This window comes from Hetaerina americana, unplaced genomic scaffold, assembly GCF_022747635.1.
Source record: "Hetaerina americana unplaced genomic scaffold, ioHetAmer1.1.p SCAF_10, whole genome shotgun sequence".
NCBI lineage: Eukaryota > Metazoa > Arthropoda > Insecta > Odonata > Calopterygidae > Hetaerina > Hetaerina americana.
In genome coordinates, this window is record NW_027286070.1 from 58,664,209 (window position 1) to 58,691,258 (window position 27,050).

The 27,050-nt window shown below is 35.0% G+C and overlaps 2 protein-coding genes across 2 annotated transcripts in view; one reads left to right on the forward strand and one right to left on the reverse strand.

The window, feature by feature from the left end:
- Window positions 1-10,769, forward strand: part of LOC139700157 (BTB/POZ domain-containing protein 7) — a 58,393-nt gene extending 47,624 nt beyond the window's left edge. Inside the window, exons 15-18 of the mRNA XM_071598721.1 lie at window positions 1,622-1,639; window positions 2,116-2,450; window positions 4,302-4,550; window positions 6,804-10,769. Coding sequence (XP_071454822.1) covers window positions 1,622-1,639; window positions 2,116-2,450; window positions 4,302-4,550; window positions 6,804-7,322 — 1,121 coding nt within the window. The 3' untranslated portion in view covers window positions 7,323-10,769. The remainder of the gene's footprint in view (window positions 1-1,621; window positions 1,640-2,115; window positions 2,451-4,301; window positions 4,551-6,803) is intronic.
- Window positions 10,770-11,317: 548 nt separating this feature from the next.
- The window catches only part of LOC139700339 (multidrug resistance-associated protein 1-like), a 46,994-nt gene continuing 31,261 nt past the window's right edge, over window positions 11,318-27,050 (reverse strand). The window contains exons 20-31 of the mRNA XM_071598979.1: window positions 21,055-21,275; window positions 20,676-20,765; window positions 20,415-20,505; window positions 19,424-19,532; window positions 18,242-18,368; window positions 18,041-18,139; window positions 16,776-16,925; window positions 14,748-14,906; window positions 13,094-13,260; window positions 12,898-13,012; window positions 12,669-12,748; window positions 11,318-11,429 (exon numbers count right to left, since the gene is read on the reverse strand). Coding sequence (XP_071455080.1) covers window positions 11,318-11,429; window positions 12,669-12,748; window positions 12,898-13,012; window positions 13,094-13,260; window positions 14,748-14,906; window positions 16,776-16,925; window positions 18,041-18,139; window positions 18,242-18,368; window positions 19,424-19,532; window positions 20,415-20,505; window positions 20,676-20,765; window positions 21,055-21,275 — 1,520 coding nt within the window. The remainder of the gene's footprint in view (window positions 11,430-12,668; window positions 12,749-12,897; window positions 13,013-13,093; window positions 13,261-14,747; window positions 14,907-16,775; window positions 16,926-18,040; window positions 18,140-18,241; window positions 18,369-19,423; window positions 19,533-20,414; window positions 20,506-20,675; window positions 20,766-21,054; window positions 21,276-27,050) is intronic.

Sequence of the window (27,050 nt, forward strand, 5' to 3'; positions counted from 1 at the left end):
GGTGAAATTGGCATTAGTAGCCTAGAAAAAACACAAGGAAAGACCTTCAATGTAGTGGCTTTGAAAATTAGGACTGCATTAAAATCAAAATATGTGTTATGAGTGATATAGAAGTTGAAAGGTGGAAAGTATTTAGTGAGAAGGTGTCCCTGATATATATATGTCCTATATTAAATGTCAAGTCAGATAAGTCAAACACAGTAAGCTCTATGTTAAATGAGACAGGTCTTGAATGTGCATTTAGTTTGACACATCATAGCACTCATTATGATCTTTTACACACAAGGACCACCATCAAAGGAATATTCTGGGTTTTGGTATTCATTGGTGATGATAAAAAGTTCTTCTTGCATCCATATATGTATATTCAGGATAAATCTCTTTTTTTATAATGTCATGCGTCCATATAAATTCTTTTATGAAATAGGGAATGAATATTTTCCCAATACTGGTGTCTTTTTATAGTTATCATCAGCTTATTATGATGGAAATTTTTTATGTTAAATAAATTGGCATGCCTAAAGTCCATGGTGATCTCTTAAGGAAGACATTTCTCCTTAGCAGATTTAATCCTTAGACAAAGTAGTTTTTTTTTTAATTCTCGTGCATAAAATTTCTTCTTAATGTCATCTTGTGATAACATTGAGTGTTGCAATTATGAAATACAGTTAATTTTATTGTATATTATAGCTCATTCTTCATAATCCATATTCCCCATTATTTTTCCGATGCAATGTTTGGTTAACTTTTCTTTGATTCAAATTAAAATTGCCTTTAGTTTTAACTTCATATGTTCTGTCATTAATGCCTTAATATTGGTGATATTTAAACCTTCAAATTAATTATTTACGGTAACTTCTTTCATAAAATGTTGTAATATAGAGTAGTTCTCTTGTTGGAGTAACTGTATTTAGCAGTCTCCTTTATCCTTGTGAACTTAGTCATTCATTTTGTTATCAAAGTAGTAAATATGTTCAAAAGTTTCAAAACGTATTAGAAACTTTTTTTTCTTTAATTATGTAAATCAGGTGATTGTTTTAAAGGATATGTAGTCTGTCCCTTTTGCCTCATTGTTGTCAGTTATGATAGTATGATTTATGTGTAGTTCACATTTAGTAAAGTCTTAGTTTTATTATTTCAAAATATTTTGTTGATACATTACATAAATGTAGCCATTGCGTTTGTTGCATATCAGTTGCCTGATTAGGTAATTCAAAACCATATTAATGACAAACTTTGTGCAAATATTTTATTGTAATACAATACATATTGTGGTGATGTTCTCTCTCTTATTCATCTGAAATTTCTCCATCATCAACAATAAATCAATACATACATTGAAGTAAATATTTGACCACAAACATTCCATATCTGATAATTTTTTCTTCTGTTAGAGATAATAAATAGTATAATTTAAGTATCACAATCAGAAAAGCATCCAGTTAAAAGTGCCAGTGTGGTCTTTACTATTAATTGTAAAGCATTATAAAATTGTGATGAAAATATAAATCTCTCTTTGAAAAAAAAATGTCACTGGCATTTAGTCTAGTTTTTCTTTATCTTTGCTCTTTTTACGATATCTCATTTGCTTTATTATCTCTTTCAACATACTTGAAACCAGTGGCAAACCACCTGAAGTGTACGTATCCCATTTATTGTATTGTATTAAATCATTCACTATTTTTGCTCATTAAAATTATTTTTAATTTTATATTTTATCTTTGGAATTAACATTCAATCATTCGTAACAGACTAAAAGCCCTTACTCAATTCTGCTGACAGATAGTTTTCAACTTTGCTCTATAAAAAAAATGCACAGCTAGCTCGTTATAGTTAACTTTTGACATACATTCTTTTGTGATCCATATCTGAGATGATCTCTTCTCGTTTCTCTTGTGACATGCTTTTTCTTAACCTTTTCTCCTCATTAATACTTTTACTAAATTTTACCTTTATCACATTAAGCAGGTGTAGCTTTCCTAGCATCCCAATTTACTGGGATCATTTATTGGTGAAGTTTATTTGGTGCAATAATTCCCATTTTTCTTATACTGCCTGTAAATGCTCTTTTCCAATGGTTGATATGTGTCGTGTCTGCGATGGTTGTCATTTCAGGGCCTCTCAGCCTCTGTTGTTCGCCTTCCCCTTCACCTCCACCGCCGCATTCTGGACCATCATCAACCTCCTTCTCAACCCCGCATCAATCATCCACAGTAGTGCATCATGCCCCGCCATCATCATCGACTGCATCCATAGCCACAGCACTGCCCGCACCTGACCCAGCCACAACCACTGCCATGCTCCGAAGAGAGCAGAAGCTGAGACAGGCACCCACTGTACAAAGAGCCTTAGCACTACCATTATCTTCAAGGCACGAAATCCTTCGGCAAATACGTTTAAGGGTGGTTAGGGAATTTAATCTACCTGATCCTGTGGCTGACTTCTTAGAGGTAAGGATTTAATTATGCTCTTCTATGCCAGTAGGGATGAAAAGCCAAAAAGTGATAACTGCACTCTGTCAGAAAAATAGAAGCCATCTGTTATTTTTTAATTGTTGAAATCATAGACGAAAGAACTGGAACTCTTCTCTTTTGGCAGGTGGTGAACATGATACACATATTTGTAGTGCAAATTGGTAATTCTTTTCAAATTGTTTAATAGCTATGTGTCATTAAAAATGAGCATTAAATTCCAGATGACTCTTTCCAGCAGACAAAGTTTATAGATTGTTCAACTCTATGAAACTTTTGCAGAATATTCTCATTATGACCAGTAATCTATGGTAAACAATACTTGTATTTATCAATCTTCAGTTTATTAAGACTTTGGATTATTTTTCCCACCTAATGTATGCATTCCATGTCTGCAGGTAGGAGTGTGCGTTATAATGTATAGAGCTGGCTGATGGTTTTTCCCAATTGGATGCCGTTGTTTTACTCACCCTGATTTTGACATTACTAATGTGTTTCTGTGAAAGCCTTGAATATTGAATTCATGATGATAATGGTTTGAAAAGCAAGACTGGCGCAATACTGTAACTGACATCCTTTCCAGCAGATTTCAATTCCAAACAATTTCATTTGATGTGTACGCCAATAGAGAATACATGCTAAGCAATTAGAGAACATGCGGTACATTTACCAAGTAATATCAGATGAGCCTCAAGTACATCTAATCTAAGGGTGGACCTAGCTAGCCCGATGATTTTATGAACATTGATTTGACGTATCAATCTTTACCCATCAGTTCCAAAGCTTGGTGTGCCTTCTGCCATAGCAGAATTTGATTTTGTTTGCATACAATCTCTATCATTAAGGATATCACTGTTGATATAGTACATAGTACTATTTTTGAAATTTTCCACTTTCCAAGTATTGACACGAATACCATCCATCATTAAGATTATTTTTACTATCATTTTTTTTTATCATCTGCTAACAAGAAGTTAGTCTGCAACCATGACCTCCCGATCGCTTTGTTTATTACTCAGAGACCTGAGATCGCTTGGTAAACATAGTGAAAACTAACAATTCCCAAAAGATCTCTGTACACTTTACAGGAGGACAATTATCTCTGGCTTGATCGGATATTATTCTGGGGCTTACTCCCCTGTTCTATCACCAAGACAGCCTGTCTTTTCACGAATAGGTGGTGTTTTCTGTGACATCTGTGTCAAATAACATTTTACATAAAACTGAGCTTCATGAAAATAATATTTTGTTGTAACTCTGATAATTTAGGTTTTACTGGAAGGTTATACTTAATATTTAATGTGCAAACTAGGTGGAAATATTATAGCCATGTTTAAGACAAAGTTCACAGCTTTATTAAAAAAAAATAGAGGAAGCCCATATTGCTTTGGAGTATTTTTGTATATGTAGATATTAGTCCTGATGAAGCTGGCAACTCTTTCATAGACTCTTTTTACCTATAGCACCAAATTATTGTCATCTTGCAGACACTTATTATGTCTATCTTACGTGAAAACTTAATCTTGAGGATCATAATATAAATCAATAACATGAGTTAATTGTTGGTTGCTTTGTATTTGATATTAAATGCCATTGGTTTGCTCAAATACAAGCTAATCTCTTTTGATGAAGTATTCTAGTCACTTAACGTATTTATTATTCTTATGATTACTTCAATATTTAGTTTGTATGTGATTGAAGTATATCAGATTGTGATGACATTCCATATCCATTTTATGTCTCAGTGTCACACTCGCCCTTAATGTCAGACTCATCTTTATTGCCTCACCTCTTCTAAAGTCTGTGACTTATTGAACATTATCCTTGCAGACTGCCTCATGCTATTGCACACAAGATGATGATGACATAGCTGGGGACCTGGAAGTCGAAGCCACAGTGGAGGCCAGTAAAGATGAAGCTAGAGGTGGCCAAGGAAACAACTCTGGTTCATTTGGTGCTGGACGGAATGCACCATCCCCCTTCCCTCGTCTCCACGGATCACAATCGACTGCACAATCATCTTCACCCTCATCAGCACCAGTCGGCACATACCAAAGGGCAGATCACATACTTGCTGGGGTGAGTTTTGCAAAGCCCTTTGACAAATTATGCATTGCCTTCCAGCCATGCCTCTCCTGCCATGATAATAATGTACATCCGCTATGGGACACCTGTGTTTCCATGAAAGAAATCTGGAAATGCTTTAACACCATGTATAATATGCACCTATTTTCAACAATCCTTGTCACACAGTCTCAGCAGCCCTCTGTATTTTTCTCATGTGACCTACGTATTAGTAGTGGAGAGAACCTTCCCTTTTCCTGTTTATGCTTAGTTTCTATGCTGAAAAGTGGATCTATATGTCGAATGCATACAGACTTATCATTCAAAATTAAGCAGCCCATGTTTCAAGAAAATATGTTGACTGTAGCATGCTGTCTTTTTTATTATTTTCATTCTGTGTTTTATGAACTGAATCAAGTGACACTGAGAATTTTACTGTAAAAAATAGAATCGGCTACCAAAGGGAATGATGTAGAACATCATGCAGGCATTGTAGAATGGAGTGGGAATTCCTTGTTCCGAGGATATCCTGTGGGACATCAGCTGAGTGATGCTGTCCTAAAAAAGTGTCTGATGGTTCAGGTGTTCTAATGAGATAATCCACTTAGGGACTGTTTGTGTTGGAGGACTTAGAGATGAATTTGGCAGCACATTCTTTCTCCACTGCCTCTGGTGACCAGTCTTTGACGATCAGTTACTGTGACCCATCTTACTATAGACTATTTTACTATTGTTTCCACTTCATATGTGAAGTTTACCAGCAAGTGTATTTTAAAGTAATGAAAATTACAAACTGTCGTATTCCCCTCGTCTTCGAACAGTATATTGGGGACAGCACTGGTTTCCTGGAGGGAGGGATCAGCATAGAGAATGAAGAGACACATTTTAACTTGACATGTATTTATTTTCACACAAATTATCCTTAGTACAGCCCAATTCCCAACCTCTTGGATGTGCCCCCTTCAGTCATTGCCCAGACAAGCCCCTGTTCTGATCCCCTATGCACCGTCTTTTTATCATCTCGCCAGAGAAGGCATCACCCTTCTAGTGTCACCCAGTCATCCGTCCACTCGTGAATCATGGATGTTCTTTGACTCTTAGGGGTCGCCAGTCGACTCCACACTCATCTTTGGGTGTGCACTGACTCACTGCCCACAGTATTCTAATCTATCTACCGAGTGATCTACGTCCAGCAATCTATTACTCATGCTACATCTTGTACTCATGCTTCTAAACAATGAAATTGCCCCTATGGATGGAGTTAGTTAATGCCACAGGTTTCCAGCTCTATATCCTCATTCATTTCCATAATGAGCACAGTCCAGTCACAAGAAATATTGAGAAAAATGGGTAGTGCACTAAAAATTTCCCATGTTTAATATCCTGAATGTTTTCGAGGTGAATGATTTGATAATGGATCTAAGAAGTCTTAATTTAACTGATCTGTGGTAAAAAATATGCCAGAAGTCGTGTGACTTGGGTGGAGACTATTCAAAGAATATGATGGGATTAATTCTTACTAATTGGGTTTGAAATATTAGTTATTATATATTTCTCTATCTCGTGTAAGATTATTATTTTCATTTTTTGTGAACATTTCTAGGCTATGTGCATTTAAATGTTAGATATATACTAGCTAATAATTTATTCAAAACTATATACTAATGATTTTGGAAATTACTGCATGTTTTTTACCATGCGTAATATACACCTTAATAATTTAAAGAAAAGAACAGGAGTGGGAAAAATGTCACCAGGAACACTCAGGAATGAGGATAAACTTTCCCTAAGAGAGTGTCTATAAGCTCTGAAAATTGGTAGTTTGGGCTGAAAATTCATATGCTATATTATCATTATCGTTGTGATATTGAATCCTCAATGGTTGAGGCATTAATACGTTCAAGGAAAAAAATTACCAAAAGTTATCAATACCTTCAAAAATCATGCTAAATTGATTTGAAAAACTAAAAAATTTGGGAAATCTAGTATAAAAATACTAATGGAAAATATAAGTACCAATAGGGATTCACATACGTTTTGACTATAGAAAATTTTACAGGACCCTAAATTTGTTGGTAATTGGTGGATAATGTAAATTCCAGCATAGAAAATAATGAGTTTTACTGTGTTATGTTGAATCCTAATTTTTCACAAGAATATTTTTAGCAATTACACCACAATTCTACTATATTCAGGAACTCTTTTCATTACCAAGCGTGCTGTCCTGAGTAAAATTTTCAAATGGCATGCATATGTGGCCCATTTCAGGTGGAAGGGGAAGTAAGGGAAGGCCTGCTGTCTGAGGTGATGCCAGATGTTGCGATGGCAACGGCCTCGTTCGGCCAACTGCAGCTGCAAGAGCAGGAACTAGAGCTAGACCTTGGGGATGGAGCGAGCCACCCCCCGACCAACTCTGCATCTCTCCCGCAGCTCTACCCCCACTTGCCGCATGGTGGTCCCCCCCTCCTGCACCATCCTTTCAGGCCCCCACCGTTCCTACACCACCGTCCCTCTCAGCAGCAGCTCCCACTTGCCCACCTCCCCCCTCAGAGGGCCTCACCCAGCCAGCCTCCCCCTCACCAAGGAGGTCCCCCGCTGTATCACCACCTGCCACCTCCGCTCCTGGCACCATCGCACCAAATGCAACAGCAGCAGCCGGCACAGCAGAGGTACATGCCCCACCACCTAGCTACCCACCCAACCAACACTTCCTACCACAGGGTAGGGGGGCAGAGTGGGGGATCCTTGGGCTCAGGTGCATACCACACGGGGCCACGGTTCATCTAGCCCCAGTCGAGGTCCGTGCGCCGATCACCGGGACGGCGACGGAGGCTTTGGCGGCCGTTGTGAGATCCTTGTTGCTGACCATTATCCTTCCCTCTGTCGCTGGACTTCCAGCCTCTCCATCCTTCTCCTCCTGGCTGTTTTTATGGTTCTATTGGTCATTGTTTTTGTCTCTTGCATTCCTTGAAATTTGTTTGTACAAAAAGTTTTTGTTTTTATTTGTTGCACAAAATTGGAAAGGCAAGTAACCCACCTAATTGCTTTTTTTTGTAAACCTTCCATAATATACTTCCTACCATTTATTTATCAGATTGCTTGCCTGTTGGGAGCACCCATGTTATCATTTAAAGTTTCAAATTTTATTTGACTCTCTCCATCTCTCCTGAATTTTTCCAAAATCTTATTGTTGCAATGCTTACCTCTGCTGTTTTCCAATTCCTACGTTTAAAGTGCTTGATAGCACTGTTGCAATCTGAATCGAAATCATGAAAGCTGCCAACACAAAAATGCTTAAGGGATAAAATGTAGTAATGACTTGTGGCCTCAAGTGTTACTCCAAGTGATCTACCCAGAGAAAAGCATTTAATGAAAAAGGTCTTCCCTTCAATTTTCAATGTAGTGATCCAGTTTCTATTGGACGAATCTGGACAAGAATGAATCAATATTGTATATTTAATAACGTACCAGAAGGTTACTGCTTAGCCAGTGGGATGATTGAACAATAACAGCAATGGGAAGTAGAATTCCAGTTTTGTTCTGTTAATTCAGTTAATTGACCTAGTGATTGGTGGGAATTAGGACATTAGGAAATTGAAAAACAAAGAATGAGACAATAAAGTTAATTTTGTATGAATTTTTTTAACTATTTGCATATTTCAGATATTATCACAAAAAAATGTAGTGTTAACAAGTAAAAATTTTTCAGTTTATCGCAACTGAATGACAAACAGTGGAGCTTGGATTTGTAAGATTCATTTCTGGCTTAATTTGAGGATTTAATGTTTTGACACTTGGGAAAATAAGTGTTGATTACTGTTTAAGCAAAGGAAACAAATGAATATCACATTATCTTCTCAGTCTTCCTTGAAAACTTTCCAAATAGCTATATTCTCTAGTCATTAATTGAACATCATTCAGTACTTCATTATATTTTAAGGCTTCACGACTTTGCATAAAACTGTGATCAGATTCTTGGTTGGCAAAAGGATACAATTGGGGGATTAATTTTCAAACAAATGCCTAGTCTCTCATTGTGCCTATCAAAATGTCTTCTAAATTTGCCCCATTCCAACTGGTCAAAAGTGGTTATTCCATAGAAGTGTATCATGTTTTCAATTAGTCAGCTGCGCATCAGTATCATGTGTTCAAGTGCGACCTTGGCGGAAATGGCTTAGGAGCGTGGCCCAACGAATGATGAAGCTTGCGTACTTCTTTGCCAGTCATTTCATATGGATGATGTAGCATCTTTATTATAGGTATGTGTTGGTGACTTGTGTACTGCAAAATACCTTTGTTTCCACATGAACAAACAATTGTGAATAAGGTGTGCACACTGCAGCCCTGTAGGAACAATTATTTGAAATAACTTGAATGTTAAAGAGCGAGGGTGTATCTTGGAGGTATATATAAATAATATATGTACATGTATATTGGATGAGTGGATGTGTGCTTGGTTGTATAAATTGAATGATCTGGCATGTGTCATGTTGTAAATGCTAAAGATGAAAACCCTTAAAGATACTCATGGCTTCCACATTATGTTTTGGGAGCATCTGTATTTAGTTGAGTAAGTGACTTGTCTCGGAGAGAAGAGAGTGAAGAAATAGTTTTGTTGCATTGTGTATTCAGGGTGTCGTTAACCCATCATGACCATTATTGAGTGGGCTCCAACTTGTAAGACAGTTGCTAATGACTAAGTGACATAGGTAACCGCTGTGAACTAAAGCACTGCTCAAAGACGACATGACTGATTAGGGAATATTTTGGATCTGATTAATCTCTTAGCTGACCAGGTAAAAGGTATGAATCTTCTTAAAAGTGAGCTTCACTGTAAAATATCAAATGATGGTGTGCTTCAGTTAAGAAGTAATTCAGGCACTTTGACTGGTGGTACCTGAAGGTCTACAAAAAAAACTGCTAGCTTGGTTGTTGCATTTGATCTCTATTTAAAAAGAAAATTATGAATGAATTTTTTCCATGATTTGGACAACCCCTAAATCCACAGGAAATGCCATTTCCTGAATGTCCATATTTTGCTGAGACTTCTTGTTTCCATATCGTTGATCTCGTATAGCATCTGCGAATGATGTACAAACTTAATTTCCATCCACTTGTTATTATAACTGAATCCTGTTATTATGGTTAGTTTGTTTGATATTATCTCATTCCTCATGTATGCAGGTTGCCAAGTTGCTTTACATCTAGCAGCCATTTTTCATTCCAGTAAAATCTTCCCCACTTCCATCAGATGCTTTGGGCATGAAATGGTGTAGTCCAGTTAATTAAATGTGGGTTGTGTGTGGCTAGAAAGTTGGAAAATGAATTCTGAGTGTGATAAATGTTTCACTGGTAAACTATTTATTTGTAATATTAGTAGGATACAGTACCGTTTAATGAAATTGGATCAATTCCTTCCTCCCAGAATGTGAAATAATTTATGTGGATGGGGTCAAGTGTGATGCATATGCACTGCAGAGATTTTGGAAAAAGGAGCCTATCATTGTAGATGGTATTATAATCCATCGTTAGGTTCAAATCACTGCCAATTTTCTGAGGGATGTTGATGTGTTGCAGTGTTAAGTGCATATGGTGCCCATTTCTTTTTTTACTTTGATTTTTGTAGTAGAAGTGAAAATAAAAAGTGACCTGTGATCTCTTTTAACTTAATTTGTGAGATCTAATGTTAAATAAGTCTGTGATTGACCTGTAAAGAAGAATTTAAAAATAACTTAATTTCTGGGAATGAAAAACTGCCCTAATTGTTAACAATTAGGATTCACATCTCACATCAGTATATGTGAATATTCATTCCATACAAATTTCATTTGATTGTAATTATGATTATTATTATCAAGTGTCTATGAGCACCTATATCCTGAGGGACCAGACTTTTCTCAACAATTGTAGTATTCTCCATCATGTATAATAGAGTAGATGAAATATTAGTATGTTGTAAATGAGTAGAAACCAAATTGTCAAGAATTACGATAGCTTAGGCTTGTGTTGAGGGACTGGTACTTTGAGGATAGGCATGTTGTGAAAACTTTTGTAAATATAATGTACAGAACTAAGTAAAGGTTCTTGGGTGTAAATAATTACATCATAAATGTAAACGCAATGTTGGTGAATAATGTGGGGAATATCTGTCTTATTTTTACAATAAGATGATGTCATTGGCTTTTTGAACTCTTGGTGTTTTCATTTTCTTTATATGTTCCTTTTTTATTTCTCTTGTTGCATTTTTTAAATGTTGAATGAATAAAATAGCTTCAAAGGAATACCTAAGTGTTTGATATTATTTTATAGCTCTTCTAACTAATGCGAGAAATGTTCAAGATGTCTAATATTGCTGCAGAGCCAGTTTGGAGTAGTGGATTATAACTGAGGAGCGAAGATGGGCGAATTTAAACTGTGCTAGCAGAGACAAACACATCATCCTTCATTTCTACATATATAACATCCATGCCCTCCTCTATCCACATTACTGGGCTAGACGACACATTGAAGGGAATGATGAAGTAGTTGCTTAACTGAAAAATATATATCAACTGTAACCAAGTTCTACAAAAGGACATTCTGCAAAAGTGTTGAATTATTTATCATGAAATCAGTATGATTCCTCTTAAACTGCATGCATGAAAGTTCCTTGCAGCTCAAGAGCATTTATTTCTTACCCTTTTTACAAAAATCAGTAAGTATTCCTGGTAAGAATTCACTCTATAGTATATTCACACCCTGATGAGACTATATAGGCAATGTGAAGAGTGAAATGATGAATTTTAAACAAGTCCAGCATCTTTTGCCATGTCATAGAACACTGAGTTTCTGGTTTCCAATAACTTGGCTGGTGAATCAAATTCAACTATGTTCCCTTTGTCAAGGACAATGACCCTGAAAAAAATGAGGAAGCTGTATGTAATACTTAAATAATGAAAGGCAAGACAAATACAGCATACATTCTTTAGCAGTAGCAATAACACCCAGAAAAACATAGATTAAATGTTATATGTGTTTATGAATACATTCTCCCAAACTTTAATATCAATTCTTAACATTGTTCTTACACCGTACACAATGTGAACTTCACTACAATTTTAAGTACAGATGAAAAGTAGTGAAATAATAGGAAATATATGCAAGGCTTGAGATGTTTCCCTCAAAAACTTGTTCAAAAGACAAGGAATTAGAATTTAAAGTCACCATTATCACTATGGTACGGCATGCAGTATTTGGTGGTGCATATGTTGCAAACCTCAACTAATCCAGTCTTTTGAATAGGCATTTGGAATGAGAAATCAGAGGGAATCTCTGACCCCAGAGATTACCTGTGTCTGAGGCTTCTGAAATACTAATGGCCCAATACTTTGCATTCTATTGAGCAGCATATTAAATGCATGATCATATTCATCAATTATAATGAAATACAAAACTATTTTACTTTCATGTTGGAGAAAAAACATCTTAAATGGGAAAGCACAGCTTAATCAGCATACCCACAATGCATGCAACTGATTCACAGTATCCTGACCTCAGGATTCCACACTTTTTAAAGTAATCGCCTGCGATGAATTATTATTGATAAATTGAATGCATGTTTATGGCGATCGTTTGCCAAAAATCAATCACTCTTGAAGCAGTAGCATTAGCTCACAGGGCAATGAAATGCAACCATTTCATTGATTCACATCCTGTTTTATTTATATAGTAAACTGTTTCCTTTGAATAGGCATGTGATCCCACTTAAATCATTTTGCTATACCAAGGTCATCTTAAATTTTATCCTATATTTTAGGTCATCTTAAATTTAATAAGATAAGTGAATAAGGCATTTTTTAAATTTCAAAAGATTCATGTTTCTCATTGTTTGAAGCAAGTTTTAACTGCCAGCAGCACCATTCCATCTAAAGACATACACATAACAGGAAAGATGAAAAATGATGTATTTACATCTGATTTTGGCGAAGTAGTTGGAAGTTCCTTGAGTGTGGAAACATTTAAGGATTAAGTACATACCTCTATCAACTAGGAGGCTTAAAATACATATACTCAATCAACATTCAATACATGCATTATTTAAGTACATTAAGCTACTTACAGTATAGGTAATACACGAATATGTTCTATAAATACCTGTCACTATCTACAATAGTATTCAGCCTGTGAGCAATTGTGAGAATGGTGCATTCTTTGAACTCGTTTCGGATAGTCATCTAAAAAGTAAAATTTTATGGTAATCATTAGATTTTAACATTTAGATAACTTCTGGATGAAACAGATTGCAAAAAATCATAAAATTTATATGTTGATAATTACAACCACATGAACGGAAATAAACATGTAAAATTTCATGTTTCATTACCTGAATTAACTCATCAGTATCTAAATCCACAGCAGCAGTTGCTTCATCCAGGATTAGAACTTTGTTTTTCCTTAAGAGTGCCCTTGCAAGGCATATTAACTGTCTTTGACCAACACTGTAAATATAAAACTTAATAATCTAATGAATTGCTGTAGAACAATCTGTGCAGGATGAGACTCTAATGAACAAAGCCAACCTTAGATTTTCTCCTCCTTCTGAAACCTCATGCTGGAGTCCAGCTGAGAGAGACTTGACAAAATGACTAAGGTGAGCATGCTGCAGGGCTCTCCATATGTCAGTATCTGAATACCTTTCAAATGGATCTAGATTCATTCGTAGTGTACCGGAAAACAAGACTGGATCCTGTGTTTTTTGAGATAAAACATATTTCATCACTACATTATTTTTTCTCTTTGAGCCAGTTGGGTAAATACATGGAATAAAAACAAGTTACTCGATGTTCATATACTCTTAATCAAACAGAATGAAACTTCTTATAATTTTCCAAATAATTATTGAAGTCAACAATGTAATTTCAGGGCAATAAAATGGTAACTTTGGTTGAATCCAAAGTAACATCATGCACTCTTATGTACACATAGTAGGCCCAATGTATGCTTCAAGGATTATAAACTTCGGTAGTATGGCCAGACATCACTTACTAACCATAGAAACATATTTTAAAGCCTGGTCTGGTCCTGTGACTTACAAAATTATTGCTTACTTTGAAATTTTCCCCATGTTATCAAGCATTTGTGTATTGTCACCTTAAATGCATATATTATGAAGGAATTTCATTTCTACCAATCATTAGAAAAAACTTCAGTTCCAAAAATATACTACTTATTTTGACTAAGCCATGAGTCAATGTGAATTAATATAACAAAAATGAAAGCATCCTTAGGTCATGGGTATCAACATACATGTATTCCATACTCTCATTGGTTTCATGTTTTTTCCTAGCATCGTTTACCATTCATTTTGCTACCCAATAATCTCCTTGGCAGCTTTTTACCTTTCATTTTAGCAACATGCCAAGCTCACTGCATTTGCCATGATTGGATGAACTTTTACCCAGAAGCTAAGCTCACTGACTCTGCTGCAAGCTCCTCTCCCATCCCATCACATCTTCCTCCTGTTGCCTCTTTACTAATTTATTCATGAACAATTTGCAACTGCCACACGCTACTCCATTCTTTCTGACACTATGCCTTCACAATTATCCCATCAAGAGGCAATAATGAACATTCACACATTTGTCCTTTCATTCTTCATGTGCATTTGTGAATGTATAAATCATCTACTTTACAGTTTACTGCAATTTCCTTCAGAATTCATTTATCCAAAATATTAAATTACCCCTACATACACAACAAGTCATACACTTTATTCATATTTGATAATAAACAATTTACCAGTCTGTATCAGGAGACATTTATCTTTTCAAAAGACTTCCATTCTGGTGAGTGAAGGATAATAGCCATTGAATATTATTGTAGTTGTCAAATTCATGTGTTTCAATGAATTCTGAAATAATTAAAAATGTCAGCCCTAGGACCAAGCAAAGGTACTAAGTATAAAATATTGCCAGCAGTAAGATTTGATCCAACTTGTATCAAGTAGTAGTAGTCAGACTTCATTCAATTAGGTTTTTATTTGATTATATGGTTCTATTCTGTCAATTACAGCACTTGATGTGCAATCATTTGAAAGTACCATATGGAACACTACCATGACCTATTTTATAATATTCCAGATGATTAAAAGCTATAATTTTACTCTGTTTGGTTTCTGCCACACTTGATTACAGATATACTCATAAATTGAGCACATAAGGTAGACTATCTTACCTGGGGTATGATAATTAAATGCTCTCTTAGCTCATGAAGACCTATCTTTGATATATCTAAGCCATCGATGAGAACAGTGCCACCAGCTGATTCAATTAAACGGAAAAGAGCCAAAGTTAAAGATGACTTCCCAGCTCCAGTTCGGCCAACGATCCCCACCTATAGCATGATAAATCATTGCATACATATATATTTTGAAACTGAAGATGAGATTACATAGTGGACACCTAATAATAGAAGTGAATGACTGTTGTACCATGAAACAATTACATTTTCATGTGGTAAGAACTAAATTTGGCAATTGGAGATCCAGTGTTAAATTCTTACAACATATAGCAATGATTCAAAATTCAAATCAAATTGTGTCTTTTAAAAATACTTATTAACAGTTATGAGAGGAAGATGGTGAGTCTCTCCTCACAGTTGGCATTTCTTCTGAGTAAAAGGGTGAGGATGGGATGCAGTCTATCTTGTAATTGTATATACCATATTTCCTTGCCTATAAGAAGGACTTAATATTGTCTGGGCCAAGAAAATTAATCTGTATTATGTGCCCCCTGCCACAAGACCTCAAAATTGAATGCAAGATACATCATTTCTGAATAGTGTAAAACCACTACTGCTACCTGATGCATATATGAACTTATGTACTATAAGTATTATTATTATTATGCATGAAAATTTTACTAATTATTGTGATCTCACTATAGTAATTTTGTTTGTACAGATGTCAATCAGGATTGCCAACTTGAGAAATGAGAAACTTTTAAATGGCAGCAAGTTATTAAAAAATACATAATGGTTTTGAGTGATGCAGCCCCAGAGTTAGTTGGATACAAAGGTAGATAAAATACCAGAGAGCATGATCGCAGATTGTATTGACATTAATACGATGACAGTCCATTCCATTATCATTGAAATTTGGCAATGCAAAAGATCTGTGCTAAACTTGTCCCAAAGGTCTTGATGGACTACCAAGAGTAGAGTCGAGTGTCTGCTTGTGAAGACCTTCTGCAACGGCCTCGCTACGATTCCCCAACCCCCTTACCATCTTGATTTGGCACCAGCAGACTATTTCCTATTCGCAAAAGTAAAATCCTCCCTTAAAAGGCACCATCATGGGTTCCTAAGTGCCATCAAAGGATCTTCCATGTGTGCCCTTAAGGACCTTCTGGAATCCACCTGCAAGGGACCCTTCAAGTCGTGGAAAAGCCACTGGCAAAAGTGTATTGACTCAAAAGGAATGTACTTTGAAAACATTTGAGGCATTGTAGCAATATCTGAAATAAATCAATTTTCCCTTAACTTTTTCCGATTAATTTTATACAAACCATGTCTATTATTATGGATGCAAAATAGCCTCTTGTATTAATTGAATAAACCTTCATTGGTAATAAATAGATGCCAAACCTCCTTTACAGTATTCCCTTGGCAACATTGTTCACCAAACTAAAAATTTATAAATTTATTCCAACAAAAAATTTCACTACCTAGAACATGTGTTATTCCTTGTCCATAGTATTTCTTTCCCAATGAGAGTACTGTAATCTGATATTGAGAAAATAAATCACAAATATCAATCTGATGAGCAGAGATCCCCTCAAACTGAGGTTCATAACATGTGGAATCTCCCATTGCTGAGATGGGCAGGGCCTTTGCCAAAGATGCCTCCTTAGTGTTCCCCCAATCAGGGAAACCTGTTTCCTAAGAACATTAATGTTGCTGAGGAATTTATTCAAATTTGAATCCATGAATTTCTAACCAATGAATGTCTCCTCATTAGGATACCAAATAGCTCTTCTCAAAATTACCATTTTAAATATGAATACTTACCAATTAACAAAACCATAATTGGGTTACAGGATGCTTAATATGAGAATTTGATTAATAATGAGTATGAAGCATACATTAAAGAGTACGCACATGAATTTGAAGCTTGAAATGACCAGTCACCCCATCACAAAAACATATTACAAGTAAATATAGACACACTAATTAAAATATAATTGCTAACAGCTTTAAAATCACCTTTTCACCTCCATTCACAGTGCAGTTAATACCTTTGAGGACCAAATCAAGACCTTCTCGGTAGCGCATTTGGAAGTTTCTGAACTCAACCTTTCCCACTGAAGGCCATCCTGGGGGAGGTTTGGTAGAGGGAATCTCCCATGGTGCTTCCTGTTTTCAAAATGAATAGTATATAAGAATAGTAATAAAGATTTGATTAAATTTATGAATAAAGAAATCAGTTCAACCCAGTGATGCATCAGCAATATTGCTGATGTACCAATTTAAAATCCTTATTTACCCAACAGATTATCAATAATGGCAAAAAAATTAGACCTCCATGGCTTAACTAGTGACAATAAATTCACCTTGGCATGTCTTTTGTCTTTGGCAAAGTTGAACATTTGTAGGTAGTATATTTTAATTACATATAGGTAGTATAGGTAGTTATATATAGGATCTAATGATTAAAAGCTTATAATTACTCTATTTAAGGCTTTGATCTGTGTAGGAGGTTGAACTTTGCAAATTCAGAAAAAAAGGAATATTTCGTTCAAGAAGTGATTCAAGCCCAAAAAAATGTAAAATTTATAGTGCAATGGAAGCTTAAGGTGGGACCATTTCAGTAAAAACTAAATGGATTAATTGTCTAACTAATTTAAATAACCATTTCCCTTCAAAAGATCATCACAATTACTTTATAATTCAAAGAACTTCAGGAAATACCATGAAAGTTACTTTAACAGCTTCATCCACTGATATTTATACTGATATAACTGACTCATTCATTGAAATGCAGGAATTCCACAGTATAAAAATTATTTGCCTTGATTGAGATCAAAACACTCCAGTTTATCATTAAAATATATGGCCTTAGTACTGCTCATAAAACTTAATATTTTTCCCGCAAAAGAGGTTTTTATTTATTTTCATAAAATTGTTGTGGAAAGTCTTAAAATATAAAAATTCTTAAATAATCCTTGGAAAACTGTCGGAAAGTATGATGATATTACTGTGAATTGGGCACATCTCAAGAGCAAGATATCCCTTGGAAGCCAGTTTATATTTTCAATCTTCATTGGATCTTGTACTTATACTATATAACATTTTTTTGTTGCATGCATTTTATTAAAATCCTTAATTTTTAAAAATTTGATGAATCATGCAACTTATAAATATAAGTTGAATCAATCTCATTTAATAAGACCTCTTGTAATGGGTCATTTCTTCCAAAAGTGAAGATAACAAGTGATAAAGCAGAGAATTAAAGTAATAATATTGCTAACCTTTTCTATTTCTGCATACTCTTTTATTCTTTCAACAGCAACAATATTGGTTTCCACATCACATGTAATTCTCACCAACCAATTCAGCATATGAGTTATCTGCAACAAATATCAAACAAAATTTATCGACTCTCTTGAGCTTTGAATACAACCAGTCAAAAACAGAAAAACTTTAGGCATATGATATTTAGTAAGACATACCTTGAGAGCATAACTAACAGAAAGTCCTACTATACCAGCATTTATAGTGTCTCGGCCAATTACCACAAAGAGAGATGAAAATAAGATAATGGTACTTCCAATCATCTCTAACCGAATAGCCAACCACCTAAGGAAAAAATTACAAGAAAATCACTCTCAAAGCACTATTTTATATCAAAACTTTCACCTTAATTATATATCATCTTCCTAACATTCTGATGGCTTTACATATAACATATATAAAAAACTGCATTTTAATGCAACAATTTCAGAGCGTAAAAATCATTCGCCTTGACTGGGACTCGAACCCAGATCCCTCAATATCCGGTCGAGTGCTTTAGCCACTTAAGCTACCGAGGCGTCCTCTTAAACTCTGAAATTTTGGGGCTTTTAAAGGAACTAGATGTTATGACGAAATACCGTACATACAATGTCACATGCATTCGTAGTCGTGCGCGAGGCGCCACTGTCCACGAGGTTAAAAGCCAACTTTAAACACGTATGGTGTTTTCCCTTTGACAAATTCCAAAGAAACTGCGGGAGATGCCGCAACAGTAACTTTTAACGGAGTCATCCGCTAATGTGCATTTTAATGCAACAATTTCAGAACAATTTCAGTTGCTTTGCAATCTGAAATTGTTGCATTAAAATGCACATTAGCGGATGACTCCGTTAAAAGTTACTGTTGCGGCATCTCCCGCAGTTTCTTTGGAATTTAAAAAACTGCATATTTACATATAGCATAAAGATACTGATTTACATATTGAATATAGAAAATACTGTATATTTACATAGAGAATGTAGATACTGCTTTACTTATTTCATACATAGAATAACATCATTTGAAATATTCTTGAAGAACATAATTTGGTGATATCCTCACAGGGAAAAGTTAAAATGACTTTATCCACAGATGTTTTTTCATGCAAATTATCTCAGCTTTCAGTTGCATTCCTATGTACTAACATTTTTTCTTTCATTAAGTCATAGACAATTCCCAATGAAGTTGGAGGTGACATTCAGGCACACCCTTTATGTGATCCAGCACAATGAATTAAATCAGGAACTCATTTATTCATCTTGACCAATGACTTGGATAAGTAAAGCCCCCATTTTCTATGTGGCAGTGACTATCCAAACCTGAAAATTTGAACATTAAAGCATGATTCATCGTGGACTTACCTATTACTGATTCTATTTGCAAAATGGCAAGACTGATTAAAGTCAATAGCATTTTCACTTTCTTCAATAAACCTTTGCTGAACACAGTATGCCCTTATTGTAGAAACACCTGAAAATGAAATGAATTCATTTAAGCTTTAGATTTGGGTTAAATACCATTCAACGGTAGGGACTGATAAAATGATTGAAGATATAACAAGGATAGCAACAAATTAATAATTTATTGTTAAAACTAAATAACTTTTTTATTCAAACTCCAGGGGAATATAAAACGTTTTCATTAGGACCCCAAAACTTGCATTAGCCAATCATTTAGCAACTAAGATGGTTGGAACATATTGCACATATATAAGAATTTTTGAAATATGGTATGCCTGAGTGCAAACATGTTAAAAATTTCACTTATTTCATACAAAATCCATTATGCACAAACTGTGTCTGTTTCCCTCTTTATGCAAAATCATAGGAAGCCACAAATTTCATTACCATGCTCAGTACAATACCACCTAAGAGCATTCACAACAATTTGTTAGTGTCACAAGAATATCATCATTTGATCCCAGCACTAGTTGTAAACACACATTCATGATCTATAAGAGCATAAGGGGTACAAAAGCAAATCAGTTAGGATTTGTGTACACAAAAAAATTAAAGGCTGATGTAGAAATAAAATTTATTTAATGCCAGAGAAGGGGGGGAGAAGAAAAATATCATGGTGATTTGGATGGGATGATGGATAGAGTTCATATTTATCTTAAGAATATTATGTCCTTAATGAATACTACCGAATTGCCAAAAGTATTGAAAATCCCAAGACATTGAAACAATTCTACCCCAATTTATTTATGCAACTCTAGCAAGCTGCATCGTAGCTTTGAATTATGTATCCAAATTTGCACTTGGAAAATTCAAATTTATCAAACTCTACTGCCTATCAATTCTATGTGTTACATAGTTGTGCATACATATGAATAAAAAATCATTTGCTTACCAGTGATACTTTCCCCAAAGTGAGAATAGATGGGTGAGGTTGATAAAAATCCAAATCTTTTCAGCTGCCTTGAAGTGGCAATATAAAATCTCTGTTCATGTAATGGAAAATTTTTAACACAGTGACATGTTCTATCAATAGTTTAATATCTTACCGATAAATGTAGCTAATATATTTCTGTAGAATGTTTATTCTAAATAAAAGATTTTTTTATTATGGTAAAGGAATGATAAATCTTCAATTTTTTTGTTGTATAAATACCTGAATTAAGTAATATATGATTCCTATTGGAATGACCACTGCTACAAATATTGGAGTACTGTAACTGATCACAAATAATGTTGCCAGGACCTAATAAAGGAACAGATAACTTAATTATCATGATGAAAAGTGAATTAAAAGCTTGCAACTATATCTTTGATTCAACTTTAATTTGAGCCTTAAAACTTAAGCTACTGAGTGACAATGATGAAATGTTTCATAATGAAAACAGTCAGAACAATAATTACTATGTTTTGAGAGCTAGCACCATATAATTAGTACCAAATTATGCCTAACATATATGAATACAAAATCACATGAAAGTTTCATGTGATTTGGTATTCAGTGGTTGCAGTTACTCTTTTTATCAATTACATACCGCAAAAATGCAATCAGTCCACCCTTTTAGAAGTTGAGGTATTTTTGTATCCAAAATATCTATATCTTTAGAAAAACGATTTAAAATTCTACCAACAGGTGTCACATCAAAAAATGATACAGGAGCACTCATGACTTTGGACAGCATGTCATGGTGAAGGCTTTGTGCAGCCCTTATGCTTCCAACAAATAGTGACAGAGATGAAAGCACCACTGATGTAGCTGAAAAGGAAACAAAAGTGTAGCAAGATATTAATTTGCAGCAACGCTAAAATGTGGAGAAAGCATACTGATGATGTTCCACTCTATATTTTCTACCTTTCAAAATAATGGCATATTAATGGATCAACGGTATTAATTTATACACGTTAAGGGATTAATCCAACAGAAATTATGACAGTGTATGAAAATACATGCATCATGTAGGCATACATCAATGGTATATGAAATTGATTGCATATTTATTTAGCTCTAAATTCCCTCAAAATCTTTATTAATGCATTGTAATTAAATAATTCATGCACTTTAACATAAATGTTACTTTTCATCAAGTGATCTCATGCATAGTTTAATCTCCTCATTTTATCAAAATTTTGTTAATGAAGTTATTTGCATTCATATTGAATATTTTTTAATCTAATTTTTACAATACTAAATTTAGGCCAAATAATTTCACCATAAGTAACAGAGAAATATACTGTTTCTTATATCAAGGTATCATGCTGATAGTCCAGTGGATACAGCCCTAAGCTTCTAACAGAGGGTCCAGGTTTTATTTCAGGTGATGCCTCTGGGCATCCTCAACTTCACCTAAGTTGAGTGATTTCCTGGTACCAGATCTTCCATGGAAACCACGGATGGCAATGAGAATAAGAAACTGCCCTCCCCCTACCCTGATGTATAGGGGGAGGGCAGGCCATTGGGCTCAGTACTAGGTGAGCTCTACCTTTCAAACAAAAGTTCAAGTTGATAACTGTGAGGTACTAAAGAAAATTTAGAATGGAGTCAAATTAATGGCAGAGCACTTAGGATCAGTTTGGATAGGATATCACATTAATCTGTGAACCATATGTATATTTTTTCAGTAAAAATATGAGTGCACATGACTGATTTCTGACATTAGTTTAAAGCTCTCCCAAATATCCATTCCTTTCTTGGGAGACTCAAGAGTATGAGTAGATGAGTCAACCCCTCAAACACCTTCCAGGCTCCGAAGCACAACATAATATCAGAGGGGGAGCATATAGTTTGCTTGCTATGATGGTCAAGGTCATCAGGCATAAAACGGCAGCCTCTTAACATCCTTTCACCAATCTGTTATGTTCTTCATAGATATTTTTCAGAGGCTACATTGAAGAGTGGCTATGTGAACATTTGAATATAGTTCAATACAGTTCCTAAAATAATGGTAACCAAAAAATAGCAGGTTTCTATGGTTAAGTGAAGTTTTGAGTGAAAGCCAGAAAGTACATGATCAAAGACACTCTCCCGACATATTAAAGTTACTTTAGACAATAATGGGCCAAGTTTCAAAATATGCCATCACTTTGAATATATTTTATAAAGTCTTACAAAAATATTAGTTAAGTTGTTAGAGAATGTTATAAATGCACTAGTGTAACTTTTAACAAAGATTAGTCACTTTTAATTTTTAAATGCATAAAATCAATTAAAACAGTACTTATATCAAAAGATACTCATGTAATCAATCCTAAGTGACTTTAAGAAGGCATATCCCTATGATCCATTCTGCATCTGATCTGCAGGAAATATATAACTCAATGTGATGTTGAAAATTACAGCGATTATTATTTAAAATTAAGTACCAAGATTATCAATGATATTTATTGTAGAACCAATACTGATTTTAGATCTATTTCATCTTTCTATTGTATTTTTTCTCAACTTAATTTTTGCACAGTATTTTCAGCAACTTTTGTTGCAATTATAGATAAGTTACCTACTCCAATAAAATATTAATTAAAACAGTTGATTATAATTATTCAGGTATTTTAATATGATGATAGGTTTAGGATGAACCCAGACTGAACAATGATGGATTTCTTGACCTCTCCTAATGAAACAAAATCTGACACCCTCACACTGCAATAAATACTTCTTCAATTCTGCAAACTTCCTTCCTCCCTTAATTATACCCAATATTCCTATTATTCTTTTCCCTTCCTTATTCCTATTCTTTTCTCTTCCCTTCCTTGCTTGCCATACATTCTCCCCTCTAACACAGTATTCAGCATTTCAATGCCAATTAAACACTCTGCATCCATCTTTCCTGCCTCCTTAGGAGTTCTTATAAAAGTCATCTATCCTCCACCATCATGGCTCTAGAATTTCTTAATAGGTTTTAATTCTGTCCATTTAATATTCCCCATTCTCCTCTATGCTCATATCTCAAAAGCCTCCAAATCTACACTTGTCAACTTCTTTCAATGACTAAGTTTATTCACTGTACAAAGCCATGCTTCGTATCAAAGTTTTCGCTAATCTCTGCTTGATATCCTTATTCAGGTTCCCTGCCATTACTAACTACCTCTCTGTGAAAGCTTCTTTGCCTAATGGATTCTTTTTCTAATATTCTATCCCTATAGTTGGCCAAAGTAGTTGATATCTAATATCAACTACTTTGACCATCTTGGTCTGAAAAACTTCTGAGATGGGGTAACTGTTCCACCTACTCACATTTTTACCTTATATATTCTCCATATGCAGAATAATACCACAAAGTTATGCTTTAAACTATTATCTCCATATGCAATACACAGCTGAGAGGTACATGAATAGGTTGTGAATAAGCTGCCTCACCCTCCAATCTACCACTTATGTGTTGTCTACTGTAATACAATAATTAATTCTACCCAATTTACTCCATTAAAGTCTTCTTAAACTTTAAAAAACAAAATAAACACATCCTTATTGTATTCTTGTTCCTCTATGTTAGTGACATAATGGCTACTATTGCATCATCAATGCCTCTTCCCTTCCTGAACCCATACTGATCATCCTCTAAATAATCATTTTCTCTTCTCTCCATCTTCTTGCGAGCATTGATGACCCTTAGTACCACCTTAGGTTTCTGAGAAATCAAACTCAGTGTTCTAAACATATCTCACCTATGCCTGCCTTTCACTTTTTTGGAATGGGAACTAAGAATGATCTAATATAATTTTCTGACCAAATTCCTCCCTCAAAAATTTTAACAATCAGCCCACAATTACTCAACCATCCACTTTTTCCTAGTAATTTAAGCAATACCATAGGAATTTTTCTATCACCATGCCTTATTTGAATGCATTTCCCTTAGTCATCTTTCTATCTTGCAATCAAATATATCTGGACCTAAGCTATCATCATTTACATCATATTCTCTTTCTAAGTCTAAACTTGCTGGCCTAGCATCCTTACCATATAAATCCTCAATGTATTCTTTTCTTCAAAATTGAATGTAGCCTGGTTGGATTAATAATTCCCCTGCTGTATCTTTAATAATGTACATGTTATTTCTCTTCTTACTTCCTGTCAGTTTCTACACTTTCCATTAGAGTACACCTATTTCACCCTTCCTTTGTAAACTTTGCACTGAGTCTTCCTCCACCATTCTTTCACAATATTAGTTTCCAGCCTCAGTTTATTGTTTTATCTCTTCCCACTTCTTTCAACCTGATTCTGTTTATGAATGCCTCCATTCCTTCTCTTGCCTATCTTCACAATCATCTCTTTTGTAATCCATGTTTTACTTGTCCAATTATCTGCTCCTATAGTTTTGCTATAGGCTTTCAACATCCCTTTTTTATGTTTCCATTTGTGTTCTATTGTACCTGTTTCCTTATCCTCACTCACAATTTTCTCAACAACATCCTGGTACACATTTCTTTTTATCCTGGCTAATGCTTCCATATTCCACTTCTGCAACAGCCTTCCCTGTTTGCTCCTCTTGAATATGATATTACACTATTAATTAGCATTAATTTATGATTTGAATCTATGCCCACTCCCAGGAAACTGCAAATTGTTCATAATGTCCTGAATCAGTGCTTTACCATAATATAGTCAACCTGATATCTCAATGAGTCCTCATGAATATCCCATATACTAGTACATGGGAATACAAGTAATAGGTTTACTTATGTCTAAACATATTATGGTATTTAACCAAGTATTTATAATGATTAAACCCTGTCTCCTGTAGAACTTTATGGATTTCTCCCAGCAGTCGTTCAGTTAATTCTAAACCACAGTCAATATCAACCCTAGCTTTGCTTGCCACCACATTCCAACCTCCTATCTCCATCAAATACATCCTTCTGCACAATTATTTCCTCTAATTGGCCGTAAACCTTGTTGACTTATTCCTCTCTATTATTGCTTGTTGGCATGTAGTCCATGAGTTAAAACGAATTCTCCCCCAAGAAAATAAATTTAAAAAAAGTTGAAAAATTTCTTTTTAAATAATGTTTTTTATAGCATCCAAGAGTACATAGAAAGAGCCAATGTAGGGAGTTCTGTTTTTTAAATCTTTAACACTCATATATTTCAGGTACATTATCATTCCTATGAATTTGTTCATATGTTAATGCACCTATAAATGTAATTGAATCTAAATGAAGCCCATACAATTATGTATGGTTCTATGGCAAATAAATCTATCTATCTATCTATCTGAATAATGACCAAAGCCCTTGGTTCAGCTTTTACAAGCTTGTACTTCTATTAATAATATTCAATTGCTCACCTAATCAATTATTTTTACTATTCCTCTTCCTACTCTTTGGTTCAATACTATTGCCACCCCTCACTGGTTCTCTGCCCTTTTACTGCATATTAACCAATAGCCATCACTCCACTAATCCCTGCTACTTCTGTCTCACTTCACATAGCCCTAAAATATAAGTATCCCCTTTTTCTATTTCCCCTTTATATTTTTTATTTTCTATGTCCTCAAAATCACCCTTTCATTCATTCCAAGTCCTTATTCTAAGTGGTTCAGTTCTCCTCTTCACTGCTCAATACTGTTGATTCTGCTTTGAAAGGGTTTTGCTTGATGATGACCATGGAAGCCTGGACTCACCTGCCTCATTGGGCAGAGCTATGAGTTGACATGAGGGCTTTTGTGATTACATTCATTATATTTTTTTGGGATATTTAATTGAGGATTTCCTATTGTTTCCCTCAACATCTTTTTAATGTGAAACCTTCATTGAAAATTCAGTCAGATGCTTTTGCAACTGCCTCACGTAAGAGATGCTGTACGGACTATCTTTCATCTGGCTCCTACCCATCAACCATGACATGGGTGACCCTGCCTGGCATAATCATAATCATTTATCTCATAACATCTCTTGGTGTTGTTGTAAGTCTGACCCCTCCAATACATCAAGGTTGTAGTTCATGGGAGGGGAAATAGTTGATAGATACTACCTTGATCAAAAATTTCCCGGAATTTATTCAGAAAATTAAAAATACAAGTTTATTCATCTAAATCTATATTGTCCCCTTCAAAGTAATCCCCATCGACTGCAACACACTTATGCCAGCGCTTGATCCAATCCTCGAAACATTTTTTATATTCGGTTTTCGGTATGTCCCTCAGTGCTTCCTGCGATTTTTCCATTACTTCCTCTCGGCTGCTAAAACGCGTTCCCCGTAATGGTTTTTTAACTCGATTGAACAGAAAGAAGTCACAGGGAGCCAAATCAGGTGAATTCGGTGGCTGTTGGATGGTATTTGTTGCATTTTTCGTCAAAAAATTACGAATAATGATAGCACTGTGCGACGGTGCGTTATCATGGTGCAAAATCCACGAGTTTTCTGCCCACATTTCTGGTCTCTTTCGGCGAATTGCTTCACGCAAACGTCTCATAACGCCCAAATAATACTCTTTGTTTACTGTCTGGCCTTCTGGCAAAAATTCATGATGCACTACACCGTTGTAATCCATGAAAACCGTCAGCATTGCCTTCTTTTTTGACTGAAAACGACGTG